Source organism: Emys orbicularis, chromosome 24 (assembly GCF_028017835.1).
Source record: "Emys orbicularis isolate rEmyOrb1 chromosome 24, rEmyOrb1.hap1, whole genome shotgun sequence".
NCBI lineage: Eukaryota > Metazoa > Chordata > Testudines > Emydidae > Emys > Emys orbicularis.
Window position 1 is genome coordinate 3,376,200 of NC_088706.1, and position 18,712 is coordinate 3,394,911.

General features: G+C 51.1%; 1 protein-coding gene across 1 annotated transcript; it reads left to right on the plus strand.

Moving 5' to 3' along the window:
• Positions 1 to 224: 224 nt before the first annotated feature.
• RAX2 (retina and anterior neural fold homeobox 2) lies at positions 225 to 12,960 on the plus strand. The gene is made up of 3 exons (XM_065422282.1): positions 225 to 528; positions 7,974 to 8,224; positions 12,517 to 12,960. The coding sequence occupies exons 1-3, from the start codon at positions 225 to 227 to the stop codon at positions 12,958 to 12,960; spliced, it is 999 nt and encodes a 332-aa protein (XP_065278354.1).
• The last annotated feature ends 5,752 nt before the right edge of the window (positions 12,961 to 18,712 follow it).

Below are 18,712 nucleotides of genomic sequence, written 5' to 3' on the forward strand. Positions count from 1 at the left end.
ATCCATCCCCTCACCCCAGCCGCTGACCCCACACCTTACAGACCCGCCTCACTCATCCATCCACTCACCCCAGCCGCTGACCCCACACCTTACAGACCCCCCTCACTCATCCATCCACTCACCCCTGCCGCTGACCCCACACCTTGCAGACCCCCGTCCCCCACCCCCAGCCTCTCCCCTCCTCCCCACGTACACTGCCAGCCCCAGGCTCCCCGCCGGTCTGAATGCACCTGGCCTTGCAGGAGGGCCCCATGAACGTGCTGGAGGCAGGGGCCCTGCAGCAGCAGCAGGTGTTACTGAAGGGCTGCGGAAGCGGCGCGGGGGGTGCAGGGCGCGTGCACAGCATCGACGTGATCCTGGGATTTAGCAGGGATCAGGACTCGCTCCTGGGCCCCCTGCAGGGGCCCGGCCTCGCGGCCAGCAAAAGCGGCGCGGGCAGCCTGGGGGACGCCAGCAGAGCGGAGCAGCAGCCGGCTCCCTACAGCGCCCAGCCCCTGGGCTCGCACCCGGAGGAGGCGGCTCTGTACGGTAAATAGGTTTGCAAGTCAAAGCCAGCCGCGATCGTCCCTTCCCAGGCTCTGGGGGGCACCACCGGTTCCAGGAGCCCCAGCCAGGGCCCCCCGGCACGTGCACCTCGGCAGGGGCCAGGGCAGCCCCCGAGCCGCCCCCCAGCTGGGAGCTTCCCTGCAGCGCCGGGCGCGGCGGCGGGTTCAGGGCAGCGAACAAGTGTCGTCGCTTCCCCGGCACGGTGCTGTGGAGCCAGCCCCTGGCTTGTGCCGTCGGGGCTGGGCGAGGCAGCGGCAGCCGGGCGCTCCGGGGCGGGGACCCCCCCGGAAAAGGGCCGTGCCCGGGGGTGGCTGAGTCGGGGGGGTCGCTAGGGGTCTCGGCGGAGTTTGAGCGCGGCGCCCCGTGCGCCTCCCTACCCGTGTCTAGAACCAACTTTTTGGAGACTTTTTCTCTCTCTTTTCCAAACGCGAACAGCCCCGTTCTGCGGCGGCGGCGGCGCCTGGCCCGGCCTGGGGTTGTCCCCGCAGCAATAACAATTAACAGTAATTAATAGGAGCCTCTGAAGCTTTGACCCCCTTAAAATTCCAGCTTTCCCCGGCGCCCGATCCCGGGAAGAGCCGCTCGCTGCCCTCCGAGTCCGCCCCCCAGGCGCTGCGGGTCCAAGTTCTGTTTGCCGGCTTGGTTCGGGTCTGGGATCGCCCCGGGCCAGCCCGGGGTCCCTCCGCGGACTCTGGAGAGAGAAGCGGGGCCGACTCCGAATTGTCCCGCGGGAGCGGGATTTGACACGCGGGGTGCCCGGGGGACGATCCGCTGGGCCGAGGAATGGGGCGCAGCAGAGGCGCTGACCGACCCCCTCTTACCCAAGGAATGGGGCCGGGCCCCGGGGGGACCCTCTCCCTCCCCCGGCTGCACAGCCCGGCTTGGCGGGGGGAGCCGGGGCGCCCCTTTAAGCGGCGCTCGGGGCTGAGCGCTCGGCTCCCTGAGAACCGTCGGGCCGGTCGTTGGGGGGCGGTGCGGGGCCCTGGGGCGCCCGGGGTTCGCGGTGCCAGCTCGGGGCCAGGCAGCCTCGCGAGTCGGGCATTGGAGCTTTGCAACTTTTCTTCCTTTCTCCCCGCAAGCCCCTACCGAGGTCTGGGCCCGGGCTCGGCCGCAGAGACGGGGTGGGGGGCAGGCGGTCAGCTCCCAGGCGTGCCTCGGGGTGCGCTGAGCGGCACTGCTCGCTCCTCGGCTTAGCGCCGGGGCAGCCCCGGCTGCGGAAGGACAGGCCGGCCCGGGGCATCCTCCAGACCCCGCTGGTCATCTGAGCAGCGGCTGGACAATGAGTGAATAACAAAGAGCCAATTTCCCCCCCCCCCCCCCGCCAAAGCTGGGGGCCCGGTGCTGCTGTCCGGGCAGAGCCCCCCAGAGAGACGGCACAAAGTGTAATCGCCTGGACCATCGAATGTGGATCCCAGTAGGAAAAGATCAGACGCGGAAAGGGGCCTTAAAAACTGTGTTCACGGTAGCGGAAAGAAATTCATACGAACATTTAACTAACTAAAAGATACCTCTGTATACATGTTAGTGTGTGAGTGTGTGTACACATGTGTGTCTGTATGTCTAACTACAGATGTGTATGTATGTATATATGTAAATATGTGTATACTGTACCATACCTAGAGCGATCATCTGTCTATCCATCCCCCGACACCCCCTAGCTAGCTAGCTAGCTACACACAAATATAGGAAGAGAGATCTGTTCTTTATTTAATCTTATTTAATTATCAGAGGGGTAGCCCTGTTAGTCTGGATCTGTAAAAAGTGACAGAGTCCTGAGGCACCTTATAGACCAGGGGTCGGCGACCTTTCAGAAGTGGTGTGCCAAGTCTTCATTTATTCACTCTAATTTAAGGTTTCGCTTGCCAGTAATACATTTTAACGTTTTTAAAAAGTCTCTTTCTCTAAGTCTATAATAGATAACTAAACTATTGTTGTATGTAAAGTAAATAAGGTTTTTAAAATGTTTAAGAAGCTTCATTTAAAATTAAATTAAAATGCAGAGCCCCCCGGACCGGTGGCCAGGACCCGGGCAGTGTGAGTGCCACTGAAAATCAGTTCGCGTGCCATAGGTTGCCTACCCCTGTTATAGACTAACAGACATATTGGAGCATAAGCTTTCGTGGGTGAATAGTGGGTGACGAAGTGGGTATTCACCCACGAAAGCTTATGCTCCAATACGTCTGTTAGTCTATAAGGTGCCACAGGACTCTTTGTCGCTTTTTATTAAATTAGTTACTTAATTTAATTTTCTTTTTAATTTCTTCAAACACACACGTGTCTATATTATAGAGGTGTCTATAGGTGTATACATATATAATGTACACACACATATATACAGTGGGATCTTTTATTTAGTTATTTATTTAGTTTTAGTTACTTAATGTAATTTCCTTTTTGATTTCTTTAGACTCACATATATGTGTGTATTTGTGTGTGTGCGTGTGTATGTGAGGCACACCACACACTCCAGTACATCATTATCCCAGCGAGATCTGATCACATTTCCCTTTGAAGAAATATCCTGGGATTATGTATTTTCGTTTTATTTAAATGTTTGTATTAGATCCCTACCGATAGAAAGGGGCTGGTAATCCTTATCAAATGCTGCAGAAAGATTTCAGAAACACTGGATAAAAAGCTTAAAGACGAAATGTTCCTAGGTTTGAAAACGCTTATAAACACTCAGGGGAAAAAAGGTCATTAGCCAGAAACAGGGGGTGGGGGCAGAGCGGTAAAGAAACCATGTACTTTTGCGGGAAACTTTTTTTACAGCCATGTTGATGGGCCTGTTATTCCCTCTGCTGTTTTCTCTCTGTTCGTTTTGTCGTTAAAGGGAATACCCTTCCTTCAGAACTGCCAAATCGCAGCGCTGGTGTGCGGGGAGCTAAAGGAGTCTCTTGTTTTTCTACCACTGGTTTCTGTAGTTATTTGCACTTTTATGTCATAGAATTTCAAGTGCCATATTATCTCCAGCAAGTAAAGATTGTCCAGATCTAAATTAAGATTTTAAAAGAGAAACACCAAAAAGATGGTGAACTTTAAAAAAAAAAAATTGAGCAGGTTAAATCTCAGTTTATATTTGTGATTTTTTTCACACACTGTTTAACGGATTTTTCTTTTTAAAAAATCTTACTTTAGCCTATTTCTATTGCATCTCTGAAATGTGGATTTTACTGGTCAGACAACTGCATGTCTTTTTTTAAGATAGCTTCAGGGATTAGCTTTGGGAATTTCATTATTTTCTTAAGTATCAGGGGGTAGCCGTGTTAGTCTGTATGCACAAAAACAACAGGGAGTCCAGTGGTACCTTCAAGACTAACCGATTTATTTGGGCATAAGCTTTCGTGGGTAAAAAAAAGGTGCCACCGGACTCCTCATTATTTTCTTAGGTGATCTGTATTGAATGGACAAATATATTGTCACAAGACATTACGAGAGAATTTTTACTTTGCTCTGCTAAGTCAGGTAGTAAAAGAAAACGATTTAAACGGAAAGAATTAAAAAGCCCATGCTGATTGTGATTTACAGCCATATTAAGTTAAGGTTTGAATTAATTCATATGGCAGGTGGTTTATTAATCTGAGCTTTCATATGAAACTTATTTTTAAATTTTGTTTTTCATATAATTTTTCTCCGTTCTTGACAGGACATTAAATTGTGGAAGCTTATTTTTAATACACATATAATCAATAGCTTTCACAAAGAATTTAATAATCACCCATGTAAAATAGATAGATAGAATCTATCTATCTGCATTATATATATAATCTTCAGAACCTCATCTGGTGAAAAATCAGTGTTGTTCCATTGAAGTCCATCTGATTTACCCCAGATGAGGGTATACGTTACTCATGAACTGGACAGTGCGTTCCCAAACCCTGCCTGTGTTACGAAAATCTGCACTCCATCAATGTAATTCCACTGCTGTAATTCCAGCCCAGTGGAATTACACCACCATAGTTTATTCTGATGACAGACCAAAATAGTTATACTGGTGCAAATTTCCTTCACGTAGGCAGGGTCATAGACAGTGAAACAAAATGTCTTTGGTACTGGTGATTAATCACAGACACACTCTGAAGCTCCCTTACTCCATACTAGATTGAGCTAGATCCTGCAGTCTTTGCACAGCCAAAGCTCCCGCTGCAGTCAGGCAGGGATCCAATCTAGTCATCAGCCTGGCTTTTTGTCCCACTGATGTTTAAACAAAGAGTAAGTGTGCAAATCTATCTATGGGTGTATTCTCTTGGGGGCACTGCACTGTATCCATTAGGTTCTGACTCTTTATAGGGCACAGAAGCACCACAGCAGATCCTCAGTTGGTGTCAGTCAGCTTCACTGGAGTCATGCTGATTGACACCAGCTGACGATCTGGCTCACTGACTCTGTTTAATGCTGATGCGGGCTGGGCTTTGAAGTCAGAGGGAGCAGACCATCATTCAATATGGAGTGGAGTGTATGCTCCTAACATTTGCATGGGACAACAAGTGGGGAGGGTTGCAAGCACTTTGGAGGACAGGATTAGAATTCAGAATGACTTGTCAAATTGGTCTGAAATCAATAAAGATGAAATTCAATAAAGATTAGTGCAAAGTACCACACCCAGGAGGAAAAAAAATCAAATGCACAGCTACAAACTGGGGAAGAACTGGCTAGGCATAGTACTGCTGAAAGGTCTCTGGGGGTTAGAGCGGATCCCAAATTGAATACGAGTCAGCAATGTGATGCAACTGCGAGAAAGGCTAATATCATTCTGGGGTATATTAACAGGGAAGACACTGGTGATAATTGTCCTGCTCTACTCTGCACTCAGACTACTGGGCACCACAATTTAAGAAAGATGGAACAAATTGCAGAGTCCAGAGGAGAGCAACAAACATGAGAAAAGGTTTAGCAAACCTGGGCTATGAGAAAAAGTTAAAAAACTGGACATGTTTAGTCTTGAGAAAAGAAGACTGGGCAGGAGGGAGTTTGTTATCGAGAGGGCGGGGACCGCGTGTTCTCCATGTCCACTGAAGGTAGGACAAGAAGTAATGGGCCTAATCTGCACCAAGGGAGATCTAGGTTAGATATTAGGAAAAACTCTCTAACTCTCAGGGTAGTGAAGCTCTGGAACGGGCTTCCCGGGGGGCTGTGGAATCCCAGTCACTGGAGGGTTTTAAGAAACAGACTGGACAGACACCTGTCAGGGAGGGTCTAGGTTTAATTGGTCCTGTCTCAGCGCAGGGGGCGGGACTGGACGACCCTTCCAGCCCTGCATTTCTGTGAGACAGTGAGACAGGCTCTTTCCTCTAGATCACCCAGGGTCTGAATCAGACCTCATTTAAATCAGTATTTCTCCTCCAGTTTAATGGAACTGGCTCAGGCCCTCATTTCCCATGGCAGCCTTGTCCAGCCATCCTCTCTCAGGCTGGGGAGCACTGCTGTTTGAAAGGATCACATACCATGGGGATGTCTTTATGGCTCTAGTTTGAACACGTCCAGGTTCTCTTGCGAGGGGCTTTGGTGCCCAGCTGCTGTGATACTGCAGTGCTGCCGGGAGGGTGCCTTGCCCCTTGTGCACACGCAAACCCAAATCCAAATCCTGTCGAAGCTAATGGCAAAACTCCCATTGACTACAAAGGAATTTGGATTTTGTGAGTAATAAGTATCTGGCACCTCCTGGGAAGCTCCCGGAGCAGAGGTCACATGCTCTCTCTTGTCCTCTTCCTGCATGTGAATCATGTTACTTAGCTGCTTTTGTTGGACAATCTCAAAGTGCTTCACTATGGTGGAGTTTATTTTACAGATGGAGGAAACTGAGGCACTGAGAGGGGAAGAGATGTGTCCAAGGGCACATGGCCAATCAGTGGCAGAGCCGGGACTAGAACTCAAGGTGCTCTAAGCCAAGCCAAGCCAAGCCAAGCCCCTTGCTCGCCCCACTAAACAATGCTGCAAGTCCTGCAGCCTACTCCTGTGGTTTGGGTAACATCACAGTGAGCGGCTGTGGGACCCATCTGATGTCAGAAGGGGAGCGTTGTGACTTTGTATAGGGAATAAGCAGCAGGAGCAGGTCAACTCTTAAGGGAATGAACAACCTGTTTCCTTGGAGGAGTATCCATCTATCTGTCTGTCCGGGGGCCAGCTTCACAGTGCACTCTGGTTGCTTTGACCACTCTGGTGACACAAAGCGGCTGAAACGCCAGGTTCACTGGCCAGGTTTATGGCTGCTCTGTGGTGCTGGAGTGGCACAAAGCAGCCGGGAGGTACTGGTTTCTCTGGCCTTCGTTGCTGATGCCCCTCTCCTAGTGCTGTTTCAATGCCAAAAGTCCCTTGTGACTGAGGGTTGGAGACGTTTTGGAAAGTCAGAGCTGCTTCGAACCTGAACGTTTCCCGTGAGATCCTGGCAGCGTTTCAGGGGAGTGGAAGGGAATAGCCAGGAAAGGATGAATAAGGGTGAAGTGCTCAGAGAGCTGGACCATGTTGTGCCATGAATCTCTACTGGGCTCACAAATGAAGCAGGAGGGATCTGGGAAGGTATCCAAGGAACAGGCAACAGTGGCCTGAAGTGTGCTGACGAGTCTGTAGGAAGGGCTGTGTCCAGCACTGAGCGACTGCATTAGCGAGCTCCGGAGGAATACTGCGTTTTAGTTCACCGTGGCACTGTTTGCAAGGGCAGGAGGCTTAGCCCCTCTGTCCAGGTGGGTGATTGCTTCACTTCCCCCAGGCAGTTTCATTTAGGGACGGTCTGCATGCAGGTCTTGTAGCGATGCAGTAATACCAGCACAAAGCTTCTTCTCAGAGATGCAGAGCAGAGCCTCAGAGTTCTGAACACCTCGGGAATGGAGGATGTTCAGAACTCTGAAAAGTTCAGAACTCTGAACAAAACGTTATGGTTGTTTTTAAAAGTTTACAGCTGAACATTGACTTAATACAGCTTTGAAACTTTACTATGCAGAAGAAAAACGCTGCTTTCCCTTTATTTTGTGAGTAGTTTACGTTTAACATACTGTATTTGCTTCTTTTTTTTTTGTCTCCGCTGCTGTCTGATTGCATAATTGCGGTTCTAAATGAGGTGTGTGGTTGACTGGTCTGTTCGTAACTCTGGTGTTCGCAACACTGAGGCTCTAGTGTATTTAAATCAGTACAAACACTCTGTGCAGGCTGATTCTTCCTCACTTACTGGCCTGAAACTGTTGTGCAGCTCCGCTATACACTTTAAACAGCTGTCACCTTCCACCCCAGAGGTGGCTGCCTTTCACTGGCAGGTAAATTGATCCCTAGGTTTAGTTTTCAGCTTAACAGTTGCTACTTAATAGTAATTCTTAAGTTGCTCCTGCTGCAGCTGTAGTGTGAAGAGGGACCTGTCTGGGTCTCTCTGGTGAGCAGCGAGGCTGGTGTTCCCTGCCCAGCTCCGATCTAACCCCCAACTACTGTCCCCTCCGCAGAAGCCAACATGTTCCTAAATAAATGTGAGGGAGAGCTGAGTGAGCTGCGGAAGAGCGTGGACAGCGAGGGCACCACGCCGGAGAACACAGAGGAGGAGCAGCCCAAGAAGAAACATCGCAGGAACCGCACAACCTTCACCACCTACCAGCTGCACGAGCTGGAGAGGGCCTTTGAGAAATCCCACTACCCAGACGTCTACAGCCGGGAGGAGCTGGCCATGAAAGTCAATCTGCCGGAAGTCAGAGTGCAGGTGAGGGAGGGCCAGATGAGGCTGTTACTCCTGGGAACCAGGTTAACCAATGGTGTATGCAGGAGCCTTTCACTGCTAGGTCACTGGTTAAGTCCAGCTCAGTTGAATATGGAACATGAGTCAACAATGTGATGCAGCTGCAAGAAAGGCTAATATCAGTCTGGGGTGTATTAACAGGAGTGTGACATGTAAGCCACGGGAAATGACTGTCTCACTTGTCTCAGCACTGGTGAGGCCTCAGCGGAAGTATGGTGTCCAGTTCTGGGTGCCTCACGTTAGGAAAGACGTGGACAAATTGAAGAGAGTCCAGAGGAGAGCTACAAAAGTGAGAAAAGGTTTAGAAAATCTGGCCTGTGAGGAAAGTTAAAAAACCTGGGCACGTTTAGTCTTGAGAACAGAAGATTGAGGGGGGGTCCTGATAGTCTTCAAATACGTCAAGGGCTGTTAGAGAGAGGGAGGGGATCAATTGTTCGCCGTGTTCACTGAAGATAGGACAAGAAGTAATGGGCCTAATCTGCAGCTAGGGAGATCTAGGTTAGATAGTAGGAGAAACTCTCTAACCCTGAGGCTCCCGAAGGTCTGGAACAGGCTTCCCAGGGAGGCTGTGGAATCCCCATCATCAGAGGGTTTTAAGAACAAGTTGGACAAGCCCCTGTCAGGGATGGTCTAGGCAGGGGTGGCTGAACCATGGCAGAGCTCCCCACGTTCCCCCCATTCTCCACCTACAGACATGTGAGGCGAGCTCGGGACCTCTGCCTTGCAGCAGGGTAGTTGGATAGGGGCTTCTTGCGGACTTGCAGGTCCTGGAGGTGAGAGCAATCTCTGCCCAGTACTGAGACCCGGAGACTGGGTGCTTCTTCCAGCAGCTCTGCTATGGAGTGAAGTGAAATCCAGGAAATCCCCACTACTAGCCCTAATCTTGCATGGCCGCCTTGGATGAGATCTGGCCTGGGATCGCCCTGCAGGGCTGAGAAATTCTTGAAGACAAAATACAATCTAAGGGAGAGAGCCCTGGACTGGGACTCCAGAGACTCGGCTTCTCCTCCTGGCTTTGCCACTAGCATACTGAGTGACCAGGGGCAAATCACATCGCCAATTTGTGCTTCAGTTTCCCCATTTGTAAAAATGGGAGTAATGATACGTCCCTCCTTGCTAAAGCACTTCGAGATTTGTGGGTGACAAGTGCTGTAAAAAACCCAGGTGTTATCAGTCTTATTAAAAACGGGGGAAAGGATTGCATGAAAAAAATTTAAATTTCCCAACCTGTGTCCATTGCCTGGGGCTCCAGTTTCATGTGAAATTCGTCACAATATTTTAGTCAATTTTTTTCACAGGAATGTTATCAATATTTTTAGTTTATTGAAAGCCATGTTTCCTTACTGAAAACTAGATTCTTGGTAAAGAAACAAGTCAATAACGACTTTGAAAATGATTTGGATACAAACTGCCATTAGAACTTTTCATGGAAAATTTCATGAAAATGAGAAAATTTCAGTCGTGCCGGCAATTTTCTTGTTAAAAGTTTAATTTTATTTTTAAAAGTCCATTTTCAACAACAACAACAAAACTTGTATGCAAAAAAATTTCAACCAGTTCTGAAAATGATGCCTTAATGTTAAATGTCTCAAGAAGCCTTTTTGCAGACTTAACAAACCATAGATACTAGAATGACTCTGGCCACCACTGAAATGCAGCCAGCTCTGGGGTGAAACACAGAAGCAGTTATTTTGCATCACACAGCAACGCCACAGGGGAGCTTAGGACAGAAAGTGAAGAAGTGTATTCAATCCTATTGAAACTGCATTTAAGGCAGCAGGCTGGAATTTAGGCCAGGCATGGGAGAAACCCCAAGGGGTCTTGCAGGACCACGTGTGGTCAGGAGTCAGGACTATAGTTTCCAGGACCTGGCTCATCTTTTTGAATGGGCTCTGAGCTGGGCCCCAGTCCCATGTGAAGTTGAGCCAGGGTTCATTGCCTTGCTCTATGTCTCGAGCAGAGGCAGCATGTGTGGGAGAGGGAGAAGAGGAGAGACCTGGTGCACAGGCCTTCATCGCCCCTGGGGCTTGACTCTGAGTGGCACTGGGCCTTGCGCCAGGCCTGAGGGTGGCTACACGCACGGCCCCCGTTGGCTACAGCACTACCAAGCCACCAGTAGCTGGGAGAAGGAATTAGTGTGCAGGGAGAGGGTGACCAATCAGAGAGAGGGGGATGTCCAGGGGAGCCATAGCCATCTGGAACTTCAAGCAGATCCTGCTGCTCCATAAGCTCAGGCCTCTAACACTTGAGCTAAAGGAGAATCTCCACAAGCTCTTAGCAGTACAGACCCTATGACCCACAGCTGAGCAGTTCCTGTTCTTTCTAATAAGGGATAGTGGTGCGCATGCACACACATATACACACACAGGCCAAGTCTTTATAGTATCCCTGGTGCCTGGGGCCCGCCCCCAGACCAATTCCACATAAATGAAACAGAAGGGCAGCATTTTATTTTCATCAGTAGATCTTTGTCATAATCTATGTGGAAACAAGTGATTGTCTAATAAAACACAGGGCAGAAGAGGAGTTTCAGTCAATGTTTGTTCATCCCTCACAAACTCCAGCAATGGGTAGGGCGGGAATGAGGGGATCGACTAGCTCCTTATTAATTTGGAAACCACCCTGAGTAATTAAACAAGAAAATCAATTAAAAGGTAATTAACTGCATGCTATACATGGTTAGCTGTATATTTCATGGCACCTTCTAAAGGATTAACAGACACATTAATAAGCATGTTCATCCAATTAAGTTTAAACCTACCACCAGTGGCCTGCATGCTGGGGGATAAGATATTTTGGTATTTGATACTGATACGATCAGCATGATTTCTAGTTAAAATGCACACTCAAATTCTGTTGATTCACTCCAAAGACCAGCCAGCCCACTGCAGATCTGGGAGTGATGTGAATTAGCAGGACCTCTTTTTTAAAAAAGACAAGGGTGGCGCATTTTTTAGTGTATATGGTTCATTGATTTTGATAACTGATGTTCATATTTAATTAGATATGACGAGACTTCATAGTATGGGAGCACAAAAATACAGCGTCACATAAGACAGTATAATAGCATATACACAGCATCTTTTCATCCATTGATTTCACTGGTGGCTGAGTCCTGGGGGCCCAGTTGCCAAGCAGGTGTAGGCTGGGTAGCTAGAGATTGTGAGGGCTGATTCTCAGCTGGTGAGGGACATAAGAACAGCCATACTGAGTCAGATCAAAGGTCCAGCTAGCCCAGGATCCTGTCTTCTGGCAGTGGCCAATGCCAGGTGCCCTGTTCTGTTCACTCCCTGTTCAGAGGGAGTGAACAGAACAGGGAATCATCAATTACCATTTAAACTAGTTGAAGATCTGCCCCTGGAATGGTCACTGACTAGAAACAGGAAGTGGAGCAGGCCAATGCAAACTGGAAACATTTCTGGCGGCCCATTGGTTTTGATAACCCGGAAGTGTTCCTAGCAGCACGGGGAAGGACATTGAAAACACATTGATCTCTGCTGTGACTGAATTGGAAGCCCTAGGAATGAGTTAGGCCCATGAGTTTTAACTAGGGTTGCCAACTGGCTCTGAGCAGCAGCTTTGGGAAAAAGACTCTTTTACTGAATGTCCAGATGGCCCTTTCACTGACTACCCCTCTTTTTCCTCTCTAGTTCACATCACTCCACACTGTGTTTTTTCCTTCTCTCTGCTACGTATTATTTAACTCCACAAAGTGCTTTGGGGGTAGGTTTGCAGGGAAGATGCTATCCTGGATTGTGTGGCATTGTATTATCTAATCATCCGAGAGCGACTTCCCAAACAAGGGGCCAGATCCTCACTCAGGAGTTAAAAAATCAACAAGCGTTTGGCCTGCCTAAAGACATCAGGATTTTATACCCAGCAAATGTAACATAGTAATAATGTGTGGGTAGTCACGGAAACATCACTCAGAATGGCCAGGTTCTGGTGCTGCTTGGGTATTAAGTATGGGAAAGAACTGGCTGGTGTGTATGTGTTAGATCTGCCTTCTACTGGTGGAATCAGAACTGCTCAGCCGGGTGGCATAGGCCCTATACTGCAGGATTCTCCTTTAGCTCAGGTGGTAGAAAGGGTGATTTGGGGGCAGGAGACTCTGAGTTCTCATTGCAGCCACAGAGTTCCAGGTGGCTGTTGTAGGCAGGCGTCCAACAGTCCTAGGCTGCGGTGTGAAATGTTGATGGCATCTGATGGGCTAGGACTGGGTGCAGTTAGTCACGCTCCAGCCTCTCCTCTTGCAGGTGTGGTTTCAGAACAGACGCGCCAAGTGGAGGCGGCAAGAGAAAATGGAAGCCAGTTCGATGAAACTCCACGACACCCCCATGTTGTCCTTCAACAGGCCCCCAATGACCGCCAACGTCGGGCCCATGAGCAACTCCTTGCCTCTGGACCCTTGGCTGACTTCCCCCATCTCCAGCGCTACCACGGTCCACAGCATCCCAGGTTTCATGGGGCCCGCCCAAGCCCTGCAGCCCGCCTATGCCGGCCACTCCTTCCTCAACACTGCACCTCCCATGGCTCAGCCCATGCAGCCCATGGCACCCACGCCGTACCAGTGCGCCACCCCCTTTGTGGACAAGTACCCTCTGGAAGACATCGACCAGAGGAGCTCCAGCATCGCGTCCCTACGGATGAAAGCCAAGGAGCATATTCAGACCATTGATAAAACCTGGCAGCCTATTTGATTAATGATGCCCCCTCCCTACCCTCCTGCAATTTTCCAATCTCCTGGTCCCATCAGGCTGGCTACTCTACATCCTGGGTTGCTCAGAACTGATGTTGGATGTTGGTGTTTCCCTAGGGGGACCGCCAGGCCTCCCCATGCAGAACCCTGTCCGGCTGCTACCAAACTTCCCAAGCCAGAGCTCAGCGCAGCGAGGTAGGGCAGGAATCCCCCCCTGGCCCCACACCTACGTGTTAGAAGGGTCTCGGGGTTGAACTGATTGGCATCATGAGCAAGGAAGCAGACGTGGACACTAGCGAATGGGTGGCGTGGCCGAGACCTTGCGTAAAGGGGACGAGTTTCCAAGAGCAATTACCGTGACCGTCAGAGCCAGCCCAGCTCCGCAGAACCAAAGGGACAGTTCAGTGTGTGGTTTGTGTTTCCTTTGTTTTGTTTTCAGCCATAGAGAGCCAGATCCGCAGCTGGGGGCAATCATTGGCGCTACGGCGATTTGCACCAGGTGAGGGACTGGCCCTGGTTCATCTTTCCCTAGGCACCTTCCAGACTATCCCTGCAGGGTCGGCACATGGCAGAGGCGAGAGCAGGCAGAGGACAGAGCTCAATGCAGGGGCAGCTCTCCGGCCTGTCATACACGTCAGACTAGGTGATCGCAATGGTCCCTTCTAGCCTTAGCATCTGAGACTCCGCGCCTGCAGAGCCCTGTCTCTCACTCCCGGGAGTGGGGCGAACACCCCCCTGTACCTGTGGCTGGCACAACCAATTGGCCAGGTCCCCTGCACTTACACCTGGACTCTCCCACAAACCTCTTGTCAGTTCAAACCCACTGTCCTCCAGCAGCCTGTAGCGACCTTCCCTGGACTTGAGGAATCATCTCGGGGTTCTCTTCCCTCAGCCCTTTGTCTTTATTGTTATTCATTTTTTTATGCTGCAGATTTTAAAAAAACAAAATGAAATGATCTAGTTTCCTAGAGAACATTTTTGTTGGGTATTTTTTTTAGCTATGTCAGAGAGTGTTGCTGATTCTGCTGGTAAATGCAACTATATACATTTATGGTTGTATTCAGAGTAAACACTTACAAAAACTCAAACCCATTCTGAAATATGGGACCTGTTAGTTGACTCTTTATGCCAGTAATATCAGAATAATACACCACTTGTGAGCGACAATGTAACTAGTGTATTCATCCCAAAAGATCTCTAGTGTGCCTTACAAACTGTGTTGTATGTAGGACTCGCTTCATCCACAAATGAAGTGCAGCTACTTCTGGTGTGGCCCATGGTCTGACAGCAGCATTCCGGTAAGGGAGAAGGGTGGAGGGGAGGGGGTTAGGGAGGCAGAATGTGACAGTCTGAGCTGGAGTTTGACCAACACCATTGTTTGTCTAAGAAATGCCAGAGGGTTTCACGTGGGAACTCAGTTTTCTGACAGTTAGTTCCATGTCTGTGCTTTGAATCATAGAAACGATGAGACAGAAAAGTCCATTTGGGTCTTGTCTGTTTTTTCCTGCAGGAAGTTTTGCAGTTGTCTTGCCCATTCGTAGAAGTCCCACGTGTTGGAGCTCCAATCCACACCCTTGGGAGACAATCCTGCAGTCTCCAGCAGGCCACTTTCCCTGACATTCAGCTTGATTCTGAGCGAGGATGGCCTGTTTTTCCGGTTGCTTTCGCTTTCCTTAGCTGCATTCCCATTGCATCATGCAAAAGTGCTCCCAGGCCCTCTGCTTCATGCTCCTTCCAAAGAGCAGGGCCAAAAGAATGCTGCCAGGCTGTTTTCAAGAGGTGATCCTGGGTACTAATTATGTATCTTATGGCAGTCCGTAGAGGCCGCAGCTGAGATCCTGGCTCCATTGTGCTAGGCACTGTACTGACACAGAACAAAGAAATGGTCCTTGCCCTTATCCAAATAGAATCTGGACTTCACGTCTGCTCTGCAGCTGGGAGCGAGTCTCCCCACCCGCCCGGGTAGACAGCCTGGCGCCAGCAGCTAGCAGGCTGTACAGAGACTCCAGCTAGCACCTGAGCTCAGACTCAGGGCGTTGGGTGAGCTGCCGCCCCCACGCTGCTCTCTTGAGCACGCTACCTTGAGCCCGGCTACTGCGCGTCTGGGAATCTCACTCCCCGCTGCAATCTAACCGTGCTCTTTGGGTCCCCCAGACTGCATGCAATTGGCAAGCCCAGCCTGGTGGCTGTGGAATAGGGTGACCAGATGTCCCGATTTTATAGGGACAGTCCCGATTTTTGGGTCTTTTTCTTATATAGGATCCTATTACCTCCCCATCCCCCGTCCCGATTTTTCACACTTGCTGTCTGGTCACCCTACATGGCCACCCCAGGGAAGAGTGGAGGGGCTGCAGCTTGCTCCGTTTGCAGGTGGCTCCTGAGACAGCACATGCCGGGGGAGGAGCTCCAGGGCCAGTACGCAGCATCCTACATGCCAGCTGCCTTCTGGGGGTGGGCTTGCCACCCTGGCTCTGGCTGCCATCCTGCTGTGCTCAGCCATGGGGAAGGGAGCGGGAGGGCAGGGCGCTGGTAGAGCCGCCCTGCCCAGCGCTGCAAAAATCAAGGCCATTTACACTGTCTCAGGAGCTAGGGAGAAGGATGTTCCCTAGCTGACAGGGCGGGGGGCGCAAACAACCCAGGAGCCCTGGCAGTGATGTGGAGCAGGGTCAAGGAGGCCCAAGGCCAGGGATGGGATGGGACCGAGGAGGGGCTGCATCCCCGTGTGCTGTGTCTCCCAGTCTCTGCTCCTCATGTATGTTCCCTCCCTCTGTCTCTCTTCCTCATACTCTTCACTTCCCTCTCTCTGTCTGATCTCTTCCTCATTCACTTCTTCACAATTTCCCCTCACTCTTTAACTCGTGCTCTTTCATCTTCTCCTCTCGGCTCCAAGTTCTTTCTTTCATGCCTTTGCCTTCTCCTCGTCTATTGTACGTCAGGTCTAATTCCATATTTCACGCATGGGTGACCTGACACAAGTTCCCAGTGCAAGTCTCTCCCAGGCTCTGGGCCGGGAGCTGGTATTGTTGAGTTTTTAACAGTCGCTGTCAGTCCCTTGTGCTTGTCAAGGGGAATCTGCTCTCCAGTCACTCTGGGGCAGCGCAGGGGGGTCAGCCTGGGGCCCTGCCTCTCCTAATTGCTCTCAAGCAGTGACTACAAGGCCACATGTTGGGTACACAAAGCTGCAGTAATTACGCTCTCCACAATGTGTGAATTTCAAAGCGACCCAGATGGAGCTGCAGAGAAAACCAGCCAGCCTTCCCAGAGCTCAGTACATGGGACCAGGGAGGAGGGTATTGCAGGAGGCTGGGTGATGGCCAGCCCATAGTTTACGGATCATTTGGGATTTCCAAGGCCTCTAGGCCCCGCCACATGGCAGGTGAGCAGGGAGCAGACTGGTAAGCAAGATGGCAACAGCAGAGCAGATGCTGCGTGTGTGTGTGTGTGTCGGGGGGGGGGGGGAATAGCATTTAATGCAACCAGGCCAAGGGAGTCTGTATTCTCCATCCGGCCACCCCCATCTCCCCTGACACAGATCCCTGCTATTCCCAGACACAGCGAGCCCATCCTCCCATCTCCCCGGACAGTAAGTCTGGCCCCATTGCTGGGAGTAAGGCCAGCAACAGCCTGTCAAAGGGACTTGCCTTGGCCCTACTGCCCCAGGCAGACGGAGTCACGGTGCCTTGTGGAGCTCCCACTGGGTACTGCAGCTCCCCACTGTCCCGGCGGCAGGAAGGTGGAGCTGGGTCCTTTTCAGAACGCAGTTTCCTAGACCGACCGCAGGGGAATCTACAAGGAGAGTTTCCCCGCCGGATGGAATCAGGTAATGCCCCTTGCCTCACCCTTGCCCGCTCATGTTATAGTCATTTCCCTGAGCTGGCGCTGCTTCTCTGCCAGGCGGGGCGTGCTAGGCGCTGCACAGCCACCGACAGTCCGGAGCCAGCTCCGTCCCTCGGGGCAGAAATGGCAGGTGTGCACGTCTGACTGGCCCCGGGCCGTGCGGGGAGCAGATAGAATCATAGAATATCAGGGTTGGAAGGACCTCAGGAGGTCATCTAGTCCAACCCCCTGCTCAAAGCAGGACCAATCCCCAACTAAATGAAGATGCACAAGCCAGAGCCGGCGTGGAGTGGGCAAAACACCGTCAGTCGTTGCCAGCCGGTGGGGTTGGCCGGGAGTCACAATGCTTCATCGCCATTTTCTGCCCCAACATTTTCCAGTGTTTTGGTTTGTTTTTCCCTTTTGCTCTTTTTCCCCATCTTGCTCCTGGACACGAGAAGGGGAGAGGAGAAGGGTGAGAAGGGCGGGGGGAGGAGAAGGAAAAACAAAAATGAAAAAGAACCCTGTTAAAAACGAAAACCCCACACCAAGGGCACCTGGCAGAGTGACCTCGGGCGGCCTATGTCTTGGCAAGGCTCTGGAGCGGGACTGGCCTGGCAGCATCGATCCTGAGAGGAGGAGCTCAGGAGATGCCATGAGCCCTGGCGGAAGAGCAAATGCCATCCACTTACCCCGACACTGATCGGACATGACCAGGCCTGGGCTGCCAGTGCAGGGATCTAAGCCTCAGGGGCTTCCCAAGCCCAATCAGTGACCCCAAGGCTTGGAAGGGTCTCCCCAATCAACCCAGCCCCCCCTCCCAGGGGCTGGGGAAACAAGCTCCGCTGAAGCAGGTCTGGCCTGTGGAGTCAGGGTCAGGCCCTAATGGCCCAGGGGACAACGGGGCTGGAATGGGACTTGCCCCAATGAAACCATCTTCCCTTCCTCTTGTTCCTGATCCGTTAGGAGCTCCTGATGCTGGACCACTTCGTTAGTAACAATTAAACCTTTAACGACCAATTAAATGAATAATGGACTCTCCCCTGGCGTCCTGGCCCGGCTAATGGGACTGGGCTTAGATTAACAGGCCCCATCGAGAGGCGCACTTCCGAGCAGAGATAATGAAGCAACGGCCGCGGAACTAATGGGGTTTGATCTCGGGGAAGGGACACACTGAATGGGGGCTGATTTTTTCACATGACATAATTGGAGCGTCCGATCCTGGCTGGCGCCAGCTCCACCGCCCTCTCAGGGTGGCCAGTGGAACCGGGGACCTCCTCTGCCGGCTTGGTCTGCCTCAGCCTTTCAAGGCCCAACAAAGGATGGCTGGCTGTGGAGAGGTGGAAGCGGGGGAGGGGGTAATCTCACCCCACCCCCACCACCGTCTCTCCCTGTTTCCCCCCATCCAGCAGGCTCCTCCCTGCTTCCCCGTTTAATTGTAGTTTAATTGGGTCAGGGTTCCCTTGACCAAAATCACCAGCTCAGACAAGCCAATTCATCACTCGCTCCCGCAAAGGACTGTGGGAAGAGGATATGCAAATTCTCCCCTCCTTGCTGAATCCCATTGGTGGGGGAGAGGCTGAGTGGTAAGCCAGAGCCAGGACACGCCCACTCAGTAGGTTTGGGACTGCAATGACCAGCCATTCTACGGCCAGCGGTGGGTGTGCCAATGGCAGGTGGCTGTTGGTGTCCTTAGGTGCAGCTCCATATGTGCCCCCCATTTGAATACCAATTATTTAAATTAGCTATTTTGCATTCAACCAGTATAAAAGCAAAATGGTGTGTGAATTTAGTGCTGTTGAAAGGGGTTGCTCTGTTTGACTTTTGCTGGCAGGGCGGACCCCTGAAAGGCTCTGCCCACAAGAACCACACTGGCCACCCCCAAAAAGGGGAGGGTCCAAAAGAGTGCTGGGCTCGCTCATCAAAAAAGTGGGGGT